This window comes from Camelus ferus, chromosome 2 (assembly GCF_009834535.1).
Source record: "Camelus ferus isolate YT-003-E chromosome 2, BCGSAC_Cfer_1.0, whole genome shotgun sequence".
In the NCBI taxonomy this organism is placed as follows: domain Eukaryota; kingdom Metazoa; phylum Chordata; class Mammalia; order Artiodactyla; family Camelidae; genus Camelus; species Camelus ferus.
The window spans coordinates 94,063,529-94,082,050 of NC_045697.1; the positions used below are offsets into that span (position 1 = coordinate 94,063,529).

Sequence of the window (18,522 nt, forward strand, 5' to 3'; positions counted from 1 at the left end):
TCTGGCTCTGCCAAAGGTCTTTTTCGCTTTGCATTTGTCCCAGGAGTTAATAAAGTTAACTGTTTTGCTTTGTTTATCAGTGCTTTCAGTCGCGTGTAAAAGTAAGCTATAGATTGTTTAACTTTGCACAGTTGTCTAAACTCGAATGCATGTTTTAGTGAATGAGTTATCAGATCCTTGTCCTCTGAACTCGGGTTCCAGAAAAGCCTTCAGTTCTGCTCTGGACAGCATTTACAGACGCTCTTGAAGCCGAACGCCCACACAGTGTGAATTTGAATGAAGTTGCTTTGGCACAAACCCCTGTAAGCGTAAACTAACGGAAGGCTTAAACAGTTGTTGTCGTAAATACACCTTTTAGCTAATAATCGCCTTCTTGCCACCGTTCTTGATAAATCACTGCTATTGGCTTTCTTCATCAAAGAATTTGCCTTGTCAATTCCGATTTCTTCTTATAAGATGAAGAAGTGGCGAAGTTGAAAGGAGGGAGGGAGCGGGAGAACAGTCGATTTATGTAAAAGAAAGTTTGGACCGGAAAAGGTGTGTGGGTGGTGAAGGTGGGAGGGGACTGCAGAGGCTATTGGGAGGGGGAAAAGAATTGGGGCCAGGATGGGAGGGAGGATTATGAACTCCCTTCTTGGCAGGTTATTTAATTTATTTGAGTCTTAGATATTATTAATTGACTTTCATGAATATTTGTACAGCTCATTTGTATCTTAAGCACATTTTGAAAATAAACAACAAAATAATTCCATAAAACATCCAAACTTTTTGCTTATTGAGCGTGCTGTTTTTCTTGTGTCAACCAGTATGCACCTAAACACTTTTTTAGACCACTGAAAGAAAGACTGCAGCATATAACTAGGTTGACTCTATTAGAGACAATAGTTTATGCGCCCCAGCTATGAGGTTATTTGCATTCTCTCCTTAAAACACACACACACACACATTTAAAATTGGCCTTTTATTTCTGCAATTTTTTAACCTTTACTGAAAATCTATATTGCAGTGTCTCTACATGTCTTCTTGCCTTTAGCCAGCAATCACTAGTCCAAGGTTTTAGGACAGCTTAGAAATTCATCAAAATGTACACAATTACTTAAGCTAGAATTCATTCTGAATGTCAAAAGCAGACTGTCAGTTAAACCCTTAGCATTCAAATGCTCTTGATTTATTTATTTTTTTTCTAGACTAAACACCAGCGAGCAGAGCTCAGCTATCTAGTTGACAGACCTCGCCGAGTTAACAGGTACGGACTTTTTTTCTAGTTTGGTGAATGGACAGTTTACTACCTACTAAAAGTGGGAATTAGGTATATCATTCAATATGAAAATAGAAACCGGATAAAATATTTCCAGTTAGCGCAGAACATAAATATTCATTATGTTGGGTTTCCTAGACAATAAAGTAAAAGTAAAAAATAGGGGTGTATTTCATTTATATATAACTACTAAATGTAGTTGAATAGTTTGTCGGTTTACACTCCTACACTGCTTCTGATAATCTTCCTGTTCCAGGTATATATATACATGCACACACACACACACACCTCTTCTATGAAAATGATATAAACATATGCTTAGTTCCAATCATAAAATCCTGACTAAACTACATGCCTTAAGGACTCAAACTGACTTATTATGTTCAATTTTAGAAAGTTAGGCTTAAGGTTAAGAAAACAAGCTTTGCACAGAAAAGAGACACCTGAGAGCTTGAGGCATCTGCAGCACCATCGGTGACCATGTGGTGGCAGAAGAATGTTTTCTTTGTTTCTTCACCTTTTTTTATTCTAATCTTCACATTTTTGTACTTCTAGTTCTGCATTCCAAGAAGCCGACATAGTAAGCTCTAAGGACAGTGGTCATGGAGACAGTGAACAGGGAGATAGTGATCATGATGCTACCAACCGCGGCCAGTCAGCTGGTAAGTGTGATCGAAGTGCAATGCTGACTTTTATGGTGTGTTTTTTTTTTTTTAAATAAATCCTGAAAGGATGATGTTCTAGGTAATTTTTAATGTTAGTAAATCTACAGAAAAATGATGCCATCCTATGATGATAATTGTATACTCACAGAGGATTGTAAAAATGTAATGTTCCTTTGGAGAATGAAAGTTAGAAATTCATTGTGGCATCTGTTAGAATATGAAACATTCTTCCTTATATAATTTTTTTAATGGAATTATATTGCGTACAAAAAGTTGTGGATTTCTCATTTGGTCCAGTCCTCAGTCTTCAGTCAGTTAAGGTATTATTAGACTTGTTTATGGATGAGGTAACTGAGGATAAATGAAATTGACTGACCTGCGCAAAGTCACAGAGGGTAAGTGGAAGACTGGGGACCAGAATCCAAATTTCTCGCCTTCCAGAGAGATATGCATTTTGCATGCCACCGAATAGTAAATGAGAGAAGGAATGGTGATTAAAAGTCATGAATAGGTTGAAAGCAGGATTCCCAATCCTGAGTTCTTAGGCTTCAGGACATTAGTAAGCATTTGATAATGTATATTTTCTGAAGCATCCTAGGTTTCCTCATATTTTCAACAGGATCCGTGACCTGTCAAAAGTTGAACTCTAGGTGTATTTGTATGTGGGCTTACTGTTAGTCACTGATCGGGTTGTAATGGGACACATTTTTTTACTTTGTTTTACTTTATTTTACTTTTTCCTATGTAAATTTACTCATTGTGTTTCACAGGATCCTGATAACTCTAATTACTAACACTTAAAGAAAACACTTATAAGAAATGAAATATGTACCTTGAAATAATTTAAATCATTTCACAAGGTTTGGGTTTTCTTTCCACTTCATTCACATCCCAGCTATGAAGGGTGCTTGTTGGATATATATATATTTTTTTTTAACTTTTTCTTTTCCAGTTGAGTTTTGTGTTTATCTGACATATAAAAAAGTGCAAAGACAAGTTCACTTTTGCAACTTCTGAAAATGCCCATTGTTGGACCATCTCTAGGTCCAAATTCATTCACTTAAGCTTTGAGCTTTATTTGGGTTAGTGATGTAAGCACAGAGTGATAGAGTCCTCATCTATCCTCGAGAGCCCCCATTCCTAAGCACACTCCGTGGACCTCTGAACCGTGCTGAGGCAGTGTGTCAAAGGGCAGTATCCGCCCCATGGTCGCCTGGCAGCAGTGGTGGCCGCAAGCCTCTCACTTGGCTAATATGTGCTGTGTCTGAGGCTGCATTAGCCTTGGGAAACGCAGGCAGGAGGAGGAGGGAAAAAAGGCTACTCAAGGGTCTCTTTATATTGCTGCAAGTCATTAATATGCAGACCTAATGAGACTTGAGAACTGCCAAGAATCCCCGGAGGTCCCTGCCCCTTGCGGGCCTTCATGCTAAGTGAACAGAGCATCTATTTAGTGTCTGGGAACCTGACAACAAACCAGATCTTGCCAGAAGTTTATATTTGAGTACAAAGTCCCTTTCATTTTTGGCCTATATATGACATATGATTTATTGTTATCTTTTAAAAGCTGTACACTTAGAATTGCTCATTCCTATTCTATTTTTCAGAGTTTCTAATTTAATAGTCAGCCTTTTAAAACTTTTGAAGCAGAATGTTTAATATTTAAGAAAAAAAAAGTGTATCCACGTCTGCTGCATGTTTCCTTGGGTGCATTTTCTTTCTTTCCCTCTCCCCCACCCACTTTGTTTTTTTCTGTAGCACTTCAATCTCAATGAACATTTCAATTAGTTTAGTCTCTCAGACATAATGAGACATAATAGCCTAACCGAAGAAAGAGAAATGAATAAACATCTGCAAAAAGTGCTAAATTTGGAAGATGGATAAGCGATATATTCTTATCAATGAGCCTTCCCAGGAGCTATTTTATTTCACAGGCACTCAGTGTTGCCATTTTGGTAATGTTCCTTTCAAAATATTTGAGATGTCAAAGCATATGAAAGGAAATTTTAAACGCTAAATTGTGTTCCAGAAAACATTTAAAAGCAAGGCGTTTTTTATTTTTCTTATCAAAATGACAATTTTTTTTTCCATCTTTGAGTTCTTAAACATGTGAAAGTATTGCAGAACTAACAATCTGTGTATCCATTTCGTTGGTAGTTACAGGGCAGCCACACTTACTGGGCACAACAATGGCTGTTTTAGAACTGTAATAACACACTTGGATTAAGAAGCAATCATACCTTTGTGTGCTGAATTGAAGTTGGATTTAATATGTTTTTCTGACTTTATTGTAAAAATGATTTTGAAGTGGTTACTTTTTAAAGTATAAAACCCTAAGTGGAGAGAATTAAGATGCATTTACTTGATGAGTTTTTTCAGTCCATTCGTGATGTTGTGTATTATAAACTTCAACACAAAGTACCTAGAATAGTTTCTAAAACTTAATCCTATTTCAAGTAAATAACATCTGCTTTATTTCCTTGTAAAACCAGATACTTAGGACCTTCCAATTTTGCAATATTAGGAAATATTCTCATAGCACATCCATTTCCAGGTTTAGGGTATTGAAAATTTTGTGCTAATAAACAAATCCCACTCAGCTAGATTTTGAGTGGGGAAAGCGAGTTTATCAAAGAAAAACAACACTGGGAAGATATAGATTCTGAATCCTCTAGTTTGTACCTTATTTCAGATTACATTAGATACATTGTCAGGCTTAGTGCATCACCTGTTTAAACTTCCTAACTTTTTATTTATTCCCACTTTCTTTTTCTGTGTTAGTGTTAACTTTGTATTTATTTGGATATGCCTTGTATTTATTCTTCTATGAATAGTTTTCTTTTTTTGTTCTTTCTTCCCCTTCCCCCCCCCCCCCCCCGGCTTTTCTCCTTTCTAAGCCATTTGCAGTCACCAATCTTGTTCACAGAAGGGCTTTAAACACGGAGGCAGCTGCACAGAGAATCACATAAGCTTTTTCAGTTTTCCACTGCACCTGGCTCCATGTGTGAAGTTCTTCAGCTTGACCACTGCTCTGTGGCGTTTTCTCTCTATAGTCTTGTCAAGGTGCTTTCCGTTTTTTTTCAGGGCATTCTTGATGTATTGGTTAGATATGGCAGAAGTCCAAGGAGATGTGGTAAATGTTTGCATAAATCATCACAAGAGGAAAAACTGACTAATCACAGCTTTAATTGCAAAAAACATATATATATATTCTAAGTGGACTTAAAAGCAATATATTTTCAGTTTTATAATACCATTAGATTAAAAGATAGCCTTTTTTCTAGTTTAAATGATACAACTGATACAACATAATTAGTTATATATTCTTAAAGATTTTAATATTACTGGAGGTAGATCTAAGGAGATTATTTAGTTATGAGAAGTTTTTTTCCATTTATTAAAGTACTTACCAGTGCATACTAGGATTGATTATGAATTTATTTTTAATAATTGTGTCTTCTTTAAAAATATATTGAAGAAAAGAACCCTAATAAGTGATGATTCAGTTAAGTTACTTGTTATAGTTTATCTGAAAATTTTCAAATTTCTCTTCTTGTAAATTTTTCTCGTAGTTGCAAGAGAACTAGTTTCTAAATGTGTTTATTTTTTGAATTACTGTGAGATTTATACATGACACATGGTCAACATTTGGCAATAATTTAAAAAATAAAGTGATTTGAATTGTCAGTATTTTCAGACTAATAAAGAAAAGTATAGCAGGAAATGCATTAAGCCGTTGCCCTACTACTACAATATCAATAGGAGAGTTCTTGGTTTTTCATAAAATACAAATCTCCCTTTCCCAACTCCAATAAGAACTTAGATACTGGCAATTAGTTTCTGGCTTTGTAAATAAAGTGAATTTATACCATTGCCTCCGTAAGCAAAAGCTTTTGGTTAAGGTTTCTGGTGAAAATGTGAGCTACAACTTGATAATGTGTAGAGATTTACAATTGGAAAAAAATACAAGACAAAATATTGAGAGAACATGGAGAAAATACAAGCATTTTAAAAGATGATAGGTAGGGAGAACATTTTGATGTGCATGTTTTGATTTTTTTCATGAGTGAATTATGTTGTTAAATCTCTGTTCCCAAACCACATTTTCCAAAAAGTTACAGCAATTTTTGTGGTTACAGTTAACATCTCTAATTTCTCCAGTGTTAAGTAATTACAGGAAGACTTGAAATTTCCTCAAAAAGTTGTGTTGATTTTTTAAAAACTAATTTATCATATTTTGAAAAGAAAATTTTTTTTCTGAAGGCTTAATGCATGAGGAAAAAATGTACACATAATTTTATATTATTACATTCGTCAGAAAACAGCACAAATTGAATGCAGTTACATTTCTGAAATCACAGTTTGTTCTCAGCGGTAATATCTGCCTCTGACTATAAAGGACAAGTTACTTGCTGGTTAAAAAAGATGTATTTGAGAGTTTGTCTAAATATATCTTTGCATAACAGGCAGTCTATCACTTCAGCTGTCATGCTTTGTAGAACAGACCATTTCTGAGAAGTAGAAAAACATAAATAACTAGGATAAGAAATTTCAAATAAAATATATATGTTGAAATGTTTCTTGGAAATTACCAAAACTTCAGAACTCAGGCTCGGGCCTGTATTTTCCTGCTATACAAATCCCACAGGTTCTAAAGTAAGGGCATTTGAATAAAACAAAAAATGCAGTTAAATTTATTTTTTCTTGACCCTTGACTTTCAACTAATAAAAAATTCCAAGAGCAGTGTAAAAGGTATGCATTTTAAAATGCCCCATGGACTGAAATAACCTGGCATTCTTGTCCCTCGTGCAGTCATTTACCATCACAAAACTTAAGTATGCCTCTGTTTATTTGGTCATTAAAATCATATATGTAATGAGACTAGTGATAAGTGAAAAAAATAAAATAATGTTAGTCTTTCAAAGGCTCCCTAAGGTGAGGACCGGTAACGGGCAAAGTTTATTTGGTTCTCAAACTGTATATCTATCTGCATTCTTTTTTACTGAAGTATAGTCAGTTTACAATGTTGTCTCAATTTCTGATGTACAGCATAATGCTTCACTCATATGTATACATACATATATTCATCTTCATATTATTTTTCAAACTATATCTCTAAAAGAAGTGAAAAAAACATTTTCGAAAAATATTTCTAAAATTTACTTGAAATGTATTTATATGCTATGTATGTAATTAAAAAAGAATTTTGTTTCTATGTCTGATACTTTCCTTATGGGAAATTAGTACACTTGTTTTGCCCGTAAACCTGGTGAAACACATTCACGCACAACGCGCGCCATCCTGCCTTTCACTCTAGTTATATAAAGCTATGTTGTCACGACGAGGACCCTACTTTAAAAGGAGTAGCTCATGAATTTATTAAGAACATTACTTACAAGTGTTTTTTTCCCTTTTAGGCGAGTAACAGTGTTCTTGCAACAAAAAAGTCTTTATCATATTTCTCACTTTTCTTGTTATGCACATGACATATTTTTGTGCAGGTTCTCAAGTCATGAGAACTTTATTTCATCATCTAAAGGAATATTAACTAGCCTTTAATAAATGAAAGAGACCGAAAACCATACACTTGAAGAGAAAAAAAAAATGAGCACAATGGAACATAAACTACTCATAAAAACAAGCTCTACTAAAAGTACCTCTTAACATAATCAAGCATCTTAATGAGTAGAGACTAGTTTACTAAAATTTTTCTGTGTGTGATGATCATGTTCAACATTATTAGAATACTTGGGTACAGAGCTCAAAAAGCTGTAAAAAGGTTGCTAATGCTCTCATGAGCATTAAAAAATAGTATATTTGAAAGGGTTATATCAGTTGTGTGATAAAAAATGTATTCCAAATTTTGCATTAGTACCCATCTTTATGAGGATCCAATAATATAATTCTGTCTTAATATTTGAATTTTTTATGAACTTCATATTTAATATGACATGAATTTATGTTTGGAATAAATAATTGCTCATAATTTACTCTTAACGGTAATTCCATCTATCAAAAAGGCCTTTTATTTCTCATCACACTATAAACAGGGAGCATTTACAGTACAGTGTGTCAAAATACAGATCTCTGATTCTACAGCTTCTTCCTGCCTCATATGTCAGTGTGTGTAAGGGACATTCTCCTTCCCTTCCTCTTTTTTTTTTTTTTTAATTCCTATCTCCTTGCAGGAAGAGGATAACTGAACTTCTCTGGTGTTCAAAGAAGAACTGACATGTTTTACATGCTGTTCTTAATCTGGTTCTTTATCCCGGCTTCAGCTCGGGTTGACCTTCCTCAACAGTTCACTGTTAGTCATTTATTTCCAGGCTTATGCATAACAATTATCAGTGGAATGTTGCAATAGCAGTCAGACTTGGCATCATATATAGTTTAACTTAAGATAAAAAGTCATTGTAAAGTGAGATAAATATATGATAAGAAGCTTGGTGTTATTTCTTTAACCATAATTTATGTAATTAACTCTTCTTAACTCCTTGAGAATAATCTAGAGGGTTAATAATTGTTAATGTTTGTGAAAAATAATTATTTTATGTATGAAAATAGCAAAATGCACACACAAATAAGTATATTAGTAGGTGACAGAAAACTGGAATCCCATCAGGAATTTACAAACTAAAACTTGCTCAAGAGCTCAAATCACTCATGATACTTATAGAAGAAACAATCAAGGGTGTTCATTACATAAATATGACTCTCTGTTGGTTAAAAGAAATAGTTCCTGGTTTTTCCACACTAAGCATGCATTTGAGAGGTTTTTACATACAGACAAATCACACTTTAGTTATTTCAAATTGATCCTATTTTAAAGCATATTTAATAAATAGAAAAATGTTAAAATGTGATTTTGGTTTATGTACTTATTTTTCCACATTTTGCTAATTATCAAAATGAATAACAAATAGTGTTCTAGAGTGCTCAAAAATTGTGATGCTTTGCTTAAGAAACTGAATGAGGTTTCTTGAGCCATAAACATCGTATTTAATAGTCTTGTCAATCTATGGAAGACAGTGAAACGTGAAAATGTCATTTGAAATCGTGGTATTCTGAGATTAGTAAGCAAACAGGTCTGTGTTGTCTAGGACAAGTGTTTTCCAATATAGAACAAGTAATAAGGTATTTGTCAATAGCCTCTGCAGCTGACTCATACTGCACTTGGTTACCTTGGTTTCACTAATTACGGTCATTTGTCCTGGGTTTGTCTAAGGCTGTAAATGATAAGTGGTGTGTAGTAATACGGGCTACCAGAGTGTCACTGAGAAATTACTTTTAGGAAGTCATTTTCCAGGAACCTAAGAAAGCATGCTCTTGGCCACTCATGAAATCTTGTTTTATTCTTGTTATTTACTGGTTTATCACTATGTATGCCATATGTCTGTTGAATATCACTTTTTGCTTCCTGTCCAGATTTTATAATCTAAATATCATTACTAGTGCTTCACATATTTCTTCCATTTTGTCTCTAAGAAAAAAAATATCGATGACATCATCATTGGAGACTATGGATTGAGAAAGCTTTCGACTGGGGTTTTTTCCTCTGTTAAGAACTTCACCAGAGATTTTAAAAAATATTCATTCTATTTCTACTCACTATTTTCTAGTTATTTAAATAATTTAGAGCCAACTTTTTGTCCACATACTCTGAGTAGTTTAGAAACATCTATCTCAGAGGGCTCTTTGGCAAGAGTCTTAACCCTTGACAAAATAATACAGAGATTTTTGGCTCCTGTCAGGTTAAGACGAGAAAAATTTGTTAAGATACCCTCACCCATTACTCTCCATGCTGCCTGTAATTTTTCACTTCTAAGCAGCTGGTGGTGTTGTGAAGCCCACATCTGCAGCTCTCTTTTCCCCGCTCCCAGGTATGGATCTCTTCTCCAACTGCACCGAGGAATGTAAAGCGCTGGGCCACTCAGATCGGTGCTGGATGCCTTCTTTTGTCCCTTCTGACGGACGCCAGGCTGCTGATTACCGTAGCAATCTGCATGTTCCTGGCATGGACTCTGTTCCAGACACTGAGGTGTTTGAAACTCCAGAAGCCCAGCCTGGGGCAGAGAGGTCCTTCTCCACCTTCGGCAAAGAGAAGGCCCTTCACAGCACTCTGGAGAGGAAGGAGCTGGATGGACTGCTGTCTAATACACGAGCGCCTTACAAACCACCATATTTGAGTAAGTATTACGTAAAAGGCTGTATCAAAGTATTCCGTTTCAGGAAGTAACGTTCAACATGCCATTCTTCTTTGTGAAAATAGAGGAGTTCAGGTTGTTCTCAGAAACAAGGATAAGAGTGACTCGTGGATGCAGGCAGCACTTGACAATAGAAAAATGAATATGCTTTACAGTAAGTCAGGCTCCTGTGTTAAACGTGGTTGTTGGCAACAGTCAAACATAACTTTTGATGTTGTTGAAAACATTCTTTAAATGATCTTCCTATTTCCTTTGAATGCTGCTCACCTGCTTACTTGATTTCCATGTGTTTTGAAGGGCTTATTTAAGGTGGAAAAACATCTCTTGACACTTGAGCCATTGAGAGTTCTCATTTTCTTATCGATACCAGCATTATGGCTTAATCATCCTTTTCCCATAATGACATAAAACACGTTAGGCTAAATTCAGAAATCAGTGCAGCCATTACTTTGCTGGTTCAATGTCATTTAGTGATATGTTGGCATGGATTCTAATCTTTTATCAGAATCAGAGGAACTTTGTGATGGAAGCATATCAATATAGCAATATTATTCAATTATTTAAAATAATAGGATCTTCTAACACTGAGACGTTGAGAATTGTACTCAGCTCCTTCGATATTGGGACCATAGCCTCTAAGTGGATTATTTTATACAACCAATCTGAAAAGCAAAAATACTTTGAGATTCTTTAGTAGATTGGAGATTCCTTTGAGGATCTTGGTAATGAAATTATTCCATTTACTCTCTGCTATATGGAAGCCTTTTCCTTTTAGTTAATGGATAAATACCACTGACGATTCAGTATTTTCGTCAAACTACATAAACTAGTATTTGATAAGGATGAAACCTGTAACAATTTAATCCAAAGACAATTTTTAGCTTGCATAGCAAATCCAGTCTACATGATGTTTCCTTACTTTCATCTTCTAGTGCAAAGAAAGCAAAAAACAAAAACGGAACCATAAGTTAGAAACAAAAATGAGACAGATTGCAGATGTATCATTTCTATTATGACTTATGAAGTGGGAAGGAAAAAAAAAATTAAGCGGAAGAAAAAAACTAGAAGAACATTTACTGTAGCCCTTACATGTAAATGTGAAAGGCGTGGGTTGAACACACTGAGGATGTGACTCCTACGCTGGACACTGATAATAAGAGTAAACAAGTGTCATATGATTAGAGTGGATCTGCCACTGGATACATACATTGTGATGGCAGCAATGATTGAATGGTGTTTTTGGAAGGATTGTGTTCAGCTTTTCAAATTATTCAGAAATGCCATTACCCCAGCATGATATAGTATATTAGTGTTTCAGAACCAAATAATTATGCCTCTCTATAAATTATCGATATTTGTTCTGCTTTGTTTTTTTAAGTTATAAAATTTGAGAACACAAACACTTAAGGAAAGTGTTGAAACATCTAACATAATAACTAAATGTAATTTGGATGCTAAGGTCCTGTTTAACTGACACATCCACAGACACTAATGATTTAAAGTAGCCTAAAATCAAATGTTAATAAATAAGAACTGTGATTCAGTCTTTGTCCCTCAAACTAAATTCTGGATTTTAAGTTTAATTATTATCATAAACCAAGCTTTTCCAAATTCTAAACAGCATATTCTCACTAGTGTTTCACTTAAAGTAAGAATGTATGTTATAGAAATATATTATCAATAATTTCAAGGCAAAGATTCAAAGTACATATGATTCAGAGTAATTCAAATATGTATTTCTAGATAACTACAAATATTTGCTGTTAGCATATATTAACTGGTAAGTCTATATCAAAGATGATGAAAAATCAATTCACCCTCTTTACCTCTTAGTGAGTACTAATCTTGATGAAGTTTCACTTACACTGGAGAACTGAAATTTTGAACAATTTTTTTTCTCTACTGACTAGTTTTTCTTTTTAATTTTAAAAATCATGGTAATAATTTTTGTTAATAAAAATATTAATGCTGCATATATTTTAATGTCAATTTTTCTACTTTTTAAGAATCTGGTATTTTCATTTAGATCCCTGATTGAGATTATGAAATAAGTCATCAGTTATATGTTTGCTACAAATCAAAGAATGCAGCTATTATTTTACCAAAAAAAATTAAGGTTTGTTTGCATATTATCCAGATGTGTATTATAATTAATTAATTTTGAATAACAATTTATGTTTTCTGTTTTAGCCAGCTCACACTGCTCAAAATTCAGGGTTTGGGATAAAGTGGACTGGGATGAAAAAGAAGCAGAAAAATAGCTATTTTGTTGTTTTTACTGACACTCACCTTAGTTCTTCATATAATTTTAATCATGTCTGAATTTTTTTTAATGTCTAGTGTTCGATGTCATCTTTAACTCACACAGTTATCTTTAGAATTACTTTATGGCTCTGATTTAACAGGCATAGTCAATTTGGTGGTTAATCTAACTGTACAAACTATAAACCAAAACAATCCATTCCTATTTTGTCCCCCAAATTCATATGGTGATAGTTGTTAATACGTGTATCATTTATCATCAGGAATAGAAATATTCTTTTCTTCTAAATGGAAAAGCATGCCCCTTATGTAATTAAAGAAGCTAGAAATTAGCACTAATTACTTGTTTAAAAATCAGAATGTTTAAACAATTATTGAGGTAGCAGTTTTACTTTTGCTAAACATACATTTAGTTTTTTTAATGAACACAATGTACATTTTGATGTTAAGAAAAGTAAGCAGCTGTATGTTTCTTTTTGTAAAGCCTTTAAAAAGCTTAATGCGGCTACCACTGTCATTTACAACATGATGACAGGGAAATGGGGATCCATTTAATAATAATACAAATGAGATCATTACCTATACCTAACAACTTTCCATTTCTACACCTCTGATGGCTAAAGTTAAAATTAAAAATGGCAAGAAACCAACTTTTACACAAAAATATGTGTATGCATGTTAAAAAATGTACTTTGTGTTTCTTTAAAAATGCCTACATACAATTATATTTTCTCTTTTATATAATTTATATGGAGGATCCATGAAGAGTATACATGATGCATTTAATGAAATGGAACTTATTTGTTGAATCAGGAGTAATTTTGAACATATCAATTAATACTTGCCTCATTAGTCATAAGCTCTTTATAAGGATGCCTCATCTTATTTTTGTTATAATGTTGCAGATTTCTAATACTCTGATAATAACCAAAAGGATACACTGAAAGTTTGAAGAAATAATTTTAAACATTTAGAATATGATCATATAGTCAAAATACAGTATTTAGATTTCTTAAAATGTTAATAAATTTTAGCTTAGCTTTACCTGTAATTTTTATCAGAGTGATAAAAAACATTAAAGTATCACTTTAACTTGTAATAAAAAACATTTCATTTTAACAGTTATTAAAATGAAGCAGAAAAATCATTGGGAGTTTAAAAAGAATGTTATATTTTTTCGTATGGAATTCAAAAATTTTAAATTATAGACATCTTATTTAAAATTATTTAGCTTTTCAATGGGCACAGTTAAGTTATGCACAAAACAATCTGGATAGTCTGAGAAAATAAGAAACATAAAAATAATTTAGGTTTAAGAATAAAACTGGTTAAAGTTATATTATTAATCTAATTTAGAAAAGCCCAATAGTTAAAACGATATCTTTAATACTATTTTAGTAATCATTTTTGCTTATGATTTTGGCTTTATATTTTGAACATCATTTCTTTAGATTTTTTTGTCTGTAAACAGGGATATCTTTCAGTTCAAATCAGTCAAAACAATACCGTTACTTAGAAGTATAAGGATTTGTTATCTTGAAACCCGTTGATTTCTTGTCAAAAACCTAATTGTTCCCTAAAAACTGAAGATAATGGCAAGATAAATGGCCAACGAAATTTCATCTAAAATGTATTTGTAAAATCTTTCATTTGTTTAAAGAATCAGACAATAATAAATTATATTGAATAAAGTGAAAAAACTACATTGACATGATGATTTTTTAAATCCTAAATCCATGAAATTTGCTACAATCACAGGATTGTAGGAAACCCTCTATTGAAAAGTGTCACAATCGATTCTGGTTTTATACCATACAATGTTTAGACTAGTCCGGATATGTCAAAAAAATCACTCTTGCTGTCTCCTGACATAACTTTGTTTTTGCCTACTTTTGAGCCCTTTTGAAATTTCAACCCAACTCACCCATATCATAACATAAGAAAGGGTGTCAGGACTTGGAAATATTGCATCTAAAATATTGCTGACACTTCACCCAGACTTCTTTTCAGTAACTCGCATTTTAGGAAAATGTTTTTGGACATCTATATTATTTCTACTGAGCACTTCAAGTTTCAATTTGATTGAAATTAAGAGCATGTTCTGTTTAGTCACATCTCTTCCAGCCCCTTCGCTATCTTAGCCTGCCTTTGTGAGTTTTCCTAATTTGTTGAAGTCAGTACAGTAAAGGAGCATACAGAGAATCCACAATAAAATGGCTTTTTTTATTGGTACAGAGTACCCTCATATTTCCATATCCCTTGTGGTGGTTTCTCTGGGATTTGTATATTCCTCTAATGTCATAAACATAGCATCACTTTATCAAATGTTAAATTCCACAAAAAAGTATTTTAATATATGGCCTTTTTAACATTTTTTTCTCATAGGTCCATATGTTACTAAATGAATGGACATCTTTTTCAGGATTTTTTTCTTTTTTACTACATATGTTAATTTCAGTTCACTTTTTCTCCAATTTGTGCTACTTAAGGAAAAAAAATCCTACTTTTGAGATTTTTGTTCTTTCATTTTAGAAGAAAACGTCCAGATTTGTGAGCCTAACTAATTTTCTTACTTTTTTAGTTTATCTCTTTGTGACAAATCTCTGGTCTTTAAATCGCACTAGTCCTTCTATTTTTCCTTTACATTCTTTTATTCTGTAATTAATAATTAATCTCTTATAATCAAAATAGTTTACAGACTCAACTGTGTAAGCAGGAAACAAATGATAACTCAGGATCAGAAGAAACCCAAGCCCAGTTCATATTTTCTGTAATCTACTGTTGGAATTAAATGTTCACTGAACTTTATGAAATTTTGCTTCTTTGAAAAATTATAATCTGTTCACAATTCATATCATTACTCCAGTTAACTGATGCAGCGGCTAACTGGAACCTTCCTATAACTATAGATAAATGAGATATTATAACACTGTCTTGTTTCTTCTCCTTTAGTTGCTGAGTAATGGTTTTCCTCAACTAATATGATTTAAAGTAAAAGCTATAAAAATCTTTCTGAGGTGCAGCTATGAAACAGAGCGGTTCATTTTACATCCACACATCTGGCAATTTCTGTAGGCAATTTGTTTCTTACTTATTCAGACAGCAGTGCTTCTCTGTGACTTATCACATGTCATTTAAAATTTGTGCCTTTGGGTGCATTGGAACTAGTTAGTATCCAATACTCTCTTGGCATATTTAGACTCATTACCCAACTATGCATATTACAAATGCTAAATAATTATGTGATGGAAAATGAATTAATGTATGAATGACTGTTTCTGAAGTGTCCAAATTTTCTTTAATGTTGTCATCATAGTTTAATTTACACACATTTCTACACACAGTTTTTGATATCTCTAGGCTAACTTTCTTCTTCCAATTAGAAAAATGTTTTAAATTAATCGAATTTCTCTCTAGATAGTACCTATAAATTTTTATGAGGGAAAGTAGATTCTGAACTTATTCAAAATATTGAAATACACCTAACTATGGTGTTTGCAAAATATGATGGTGTTTTTCAATATTTTGAGACTTTAAACTTCTGATTTATTCAAAGAACTTATTTCATATTCTTAGGAGGAATTAAATTTTTTAAAATTTCTTAACTCCCTTGGAATTTGAATTGCTCCCCTTTCTCTCCAGGTCTATAAGGCAATCTTTTATATATTTTACTTACTTTCATACTTTAACTCTCATCTTTCACAGTTTTATAAAGCTAATATACATACATATATGCTTTCCTCTGTTACAATCACTTACTTTTCTTATTTAGTTCCCAGGTAGGAGTTATTTATTTGCATGTTATTAAGTACATTTTTGAATTCATAGACACATGGTTAAATAAAATAGTGTACATTTAAGGGCATATAGAGAAGGCAACTAATAAAAGTTATTTATATCTTTTTCAATATTTTACACTGCTTAGTAAGTGATTCACCTACTATTTAAAACAGTTTACTTGGTGCACACTTTGCATTTTATTGAATGAACATTTATCATATTAATATCATTTATACACCTCATTTTTATATTACAGATAATTTTCATCCTCTTTCTTATTTTGTACATTGGAAGTAAATCCATATAAGCATTTGTCCATCATGTGAGACTAACAAAGGAAGATTATCAATTAAAATATAAATAGAATTATTCAATGGAAAGGAATATCTACTTGGGAATTTTTCCTGCCTCATCATACTGAAGATTTATGGGTCAAAATTTAAATGCATTGAGTTATAAAGCCATTGTAAATAAGTCTGGAATACACAAATTCAATTGCTTATAAATATTATTAAACATTATTCAATACTCAATGTGCCAGACTTTTTTTGAGTGAGTCTGCGTCTTTTGAAATCCATCTAATAGGAATTAGAGGAATTAGATAGCGTCATTTAGATAATATAGCATGGAAACTGCTTTGGACTATAAGGTTCATTCATTGTTCAAGATTAAGTAATACTACTGAATCAAGACTAAATTCAGCATAATGCGAGTCAGTTTAATGTTTCCCAAAGTGTAATAGAAATCTTGGAAGTTTTATATCGAGGTCCAATAAGACTCCCTAATTACTGCATTAGTGATTTCTAATCACCTATATCAGTTTAAGGGGGACAGTATAGATTTGAAAAAATTGAACCCCAAAGTGTAATTACATACAAAAAGATATGAATAAAAACAAATTGTAAGCTAGAAAATTTGCAGATAAAAATCAGGATTTTATTTCTGATTCTTTAACTGATACATTATATGACATTATATTTAACATAATACCTAGGCACTTAACCCTATTCTTTGTTCTAGAGATACATTTCTTTTAACTGTAGGGATTGAAAAGATTATATGTGAACTTTATTTCAATAAATTTGTATAATCTGTACAATTAAGTGTTGTCCAAATTATCAAAGCTAGCTTTAAAGTCATTGAGTTCAATAAGTGATTATAAATAAATTTTCTGTGTTCTATTTTCGTGATTCTGCTGTATGGATACATTTGCAGATATATACATTCCATAGAGAAGCATTATATCTTTAATTTAGTTTAATTTTTAATTATAGCTATCAATTACCAGAGAAAGAACAAGCAGGGATTATGCTTAACAGAAGAGTAAATTTATTTAACTAATGGCTACTTCATTGTCAGAAGCTGTTAATATGATAATATGGTGCTTTTCGAGAAACAGATAAGTGATACAATCAATTTTGGTCTGTTTCTTTATTTTTTAAAGTACTGGTTGTACTTTTTGAGGACAGGTTCCCATTACATAATGTAGCGAAATTAACTGTGACACTGTAGAGGAAATAGATGCCTATATAATGAGAAAGACATTATTTTTACTGCTTGTAAAAATGTTGTAATCTGTAGGGCTTTTTTTCTCTTTCATTGTTGGTGTTAATCAGAATCCTACAATAGATTCCAATATTTCTTGTGTTGGATGTTGAATTATATATTTTACACAAGCTAGAAAACTAACTTTAGTTTGTCATCAAGTGGTTCATATGTATGCCAATCCCTGTTTCAGCTGAAAATTGGATAATTACTACATTATTCCATAAAAGCATATTTGTAAATGTTTTTGTCGAAGTTTTCAAAAGTAAGTGTTTTGAAAAATAAAAAGAGACCTAAGCCTAGAATTAATACATAAATAAAATCAATATCAAATATATAGTTCCTGGCCTAAATTTTGAATCACCCTGGATAAAGAAATAGCCAGGGTAGAAAGTTTCTCTCACACCTAACTAAACACCACTGGGTTTTGTTGCAGAGTGCAACATATGGTAGAAAGTTCTGAGTTAAAAATGGCAATGGTAGATAAAGTATATATAGTAAGTTGTCTTGATGATATACACCTGATGGTGTGTTTAAGATAACATACATCACATGTTAAGTTTAATCGAAATGGTGGTAGGAATAATAGGTCCATAGATATGAGAGTTAATGCTATCATTTGAGAATTGCTATCATTTTATTCTTAAAAAATGTATAGAAAACCCTGAAGGCTGACCTGTGAAATTAGTATAATTTCTTTTACCATTCATTAATCTGATGCCAGAACTAATCCCCTTTCTAGTCACTAGCAGTGTGGGTTTAGGGTTTACTTGTCATAGAATTACTCATCAGATGATTACATTGGAGGTC

General features: G+C 32.6%; 1 protein-coding gene across 1 annotated transcript in view; it reads left to right on the top strand.

The window, feature by feature from the left end:
- Positions 1 to 18,522, top strand: part of PCDH10 (protocadherin 10) — a 47,114-nt gene that overhangs the window by 3,851 nt on the left and 24,741 nt on the right. Inside the window, exons 2-4 of the mRNA XM_032463521.1 lie at positions 1,188 to 1,246; positions 1,814 to 1,920; positions 9,802 to 10,107. Coding sequence (XP_032319412.1) covers positions 1,188 to 1,246; positions 1,814 to 1,920; positions 9,802 to 10,107 — 472 coding nt within the window. The remainder of the gene's footprint in view (positions 1 to 1,187; positions 1,247 to 1,813; positions 1,921 to 9,801; positions 10,108 to 18,522) is intronic.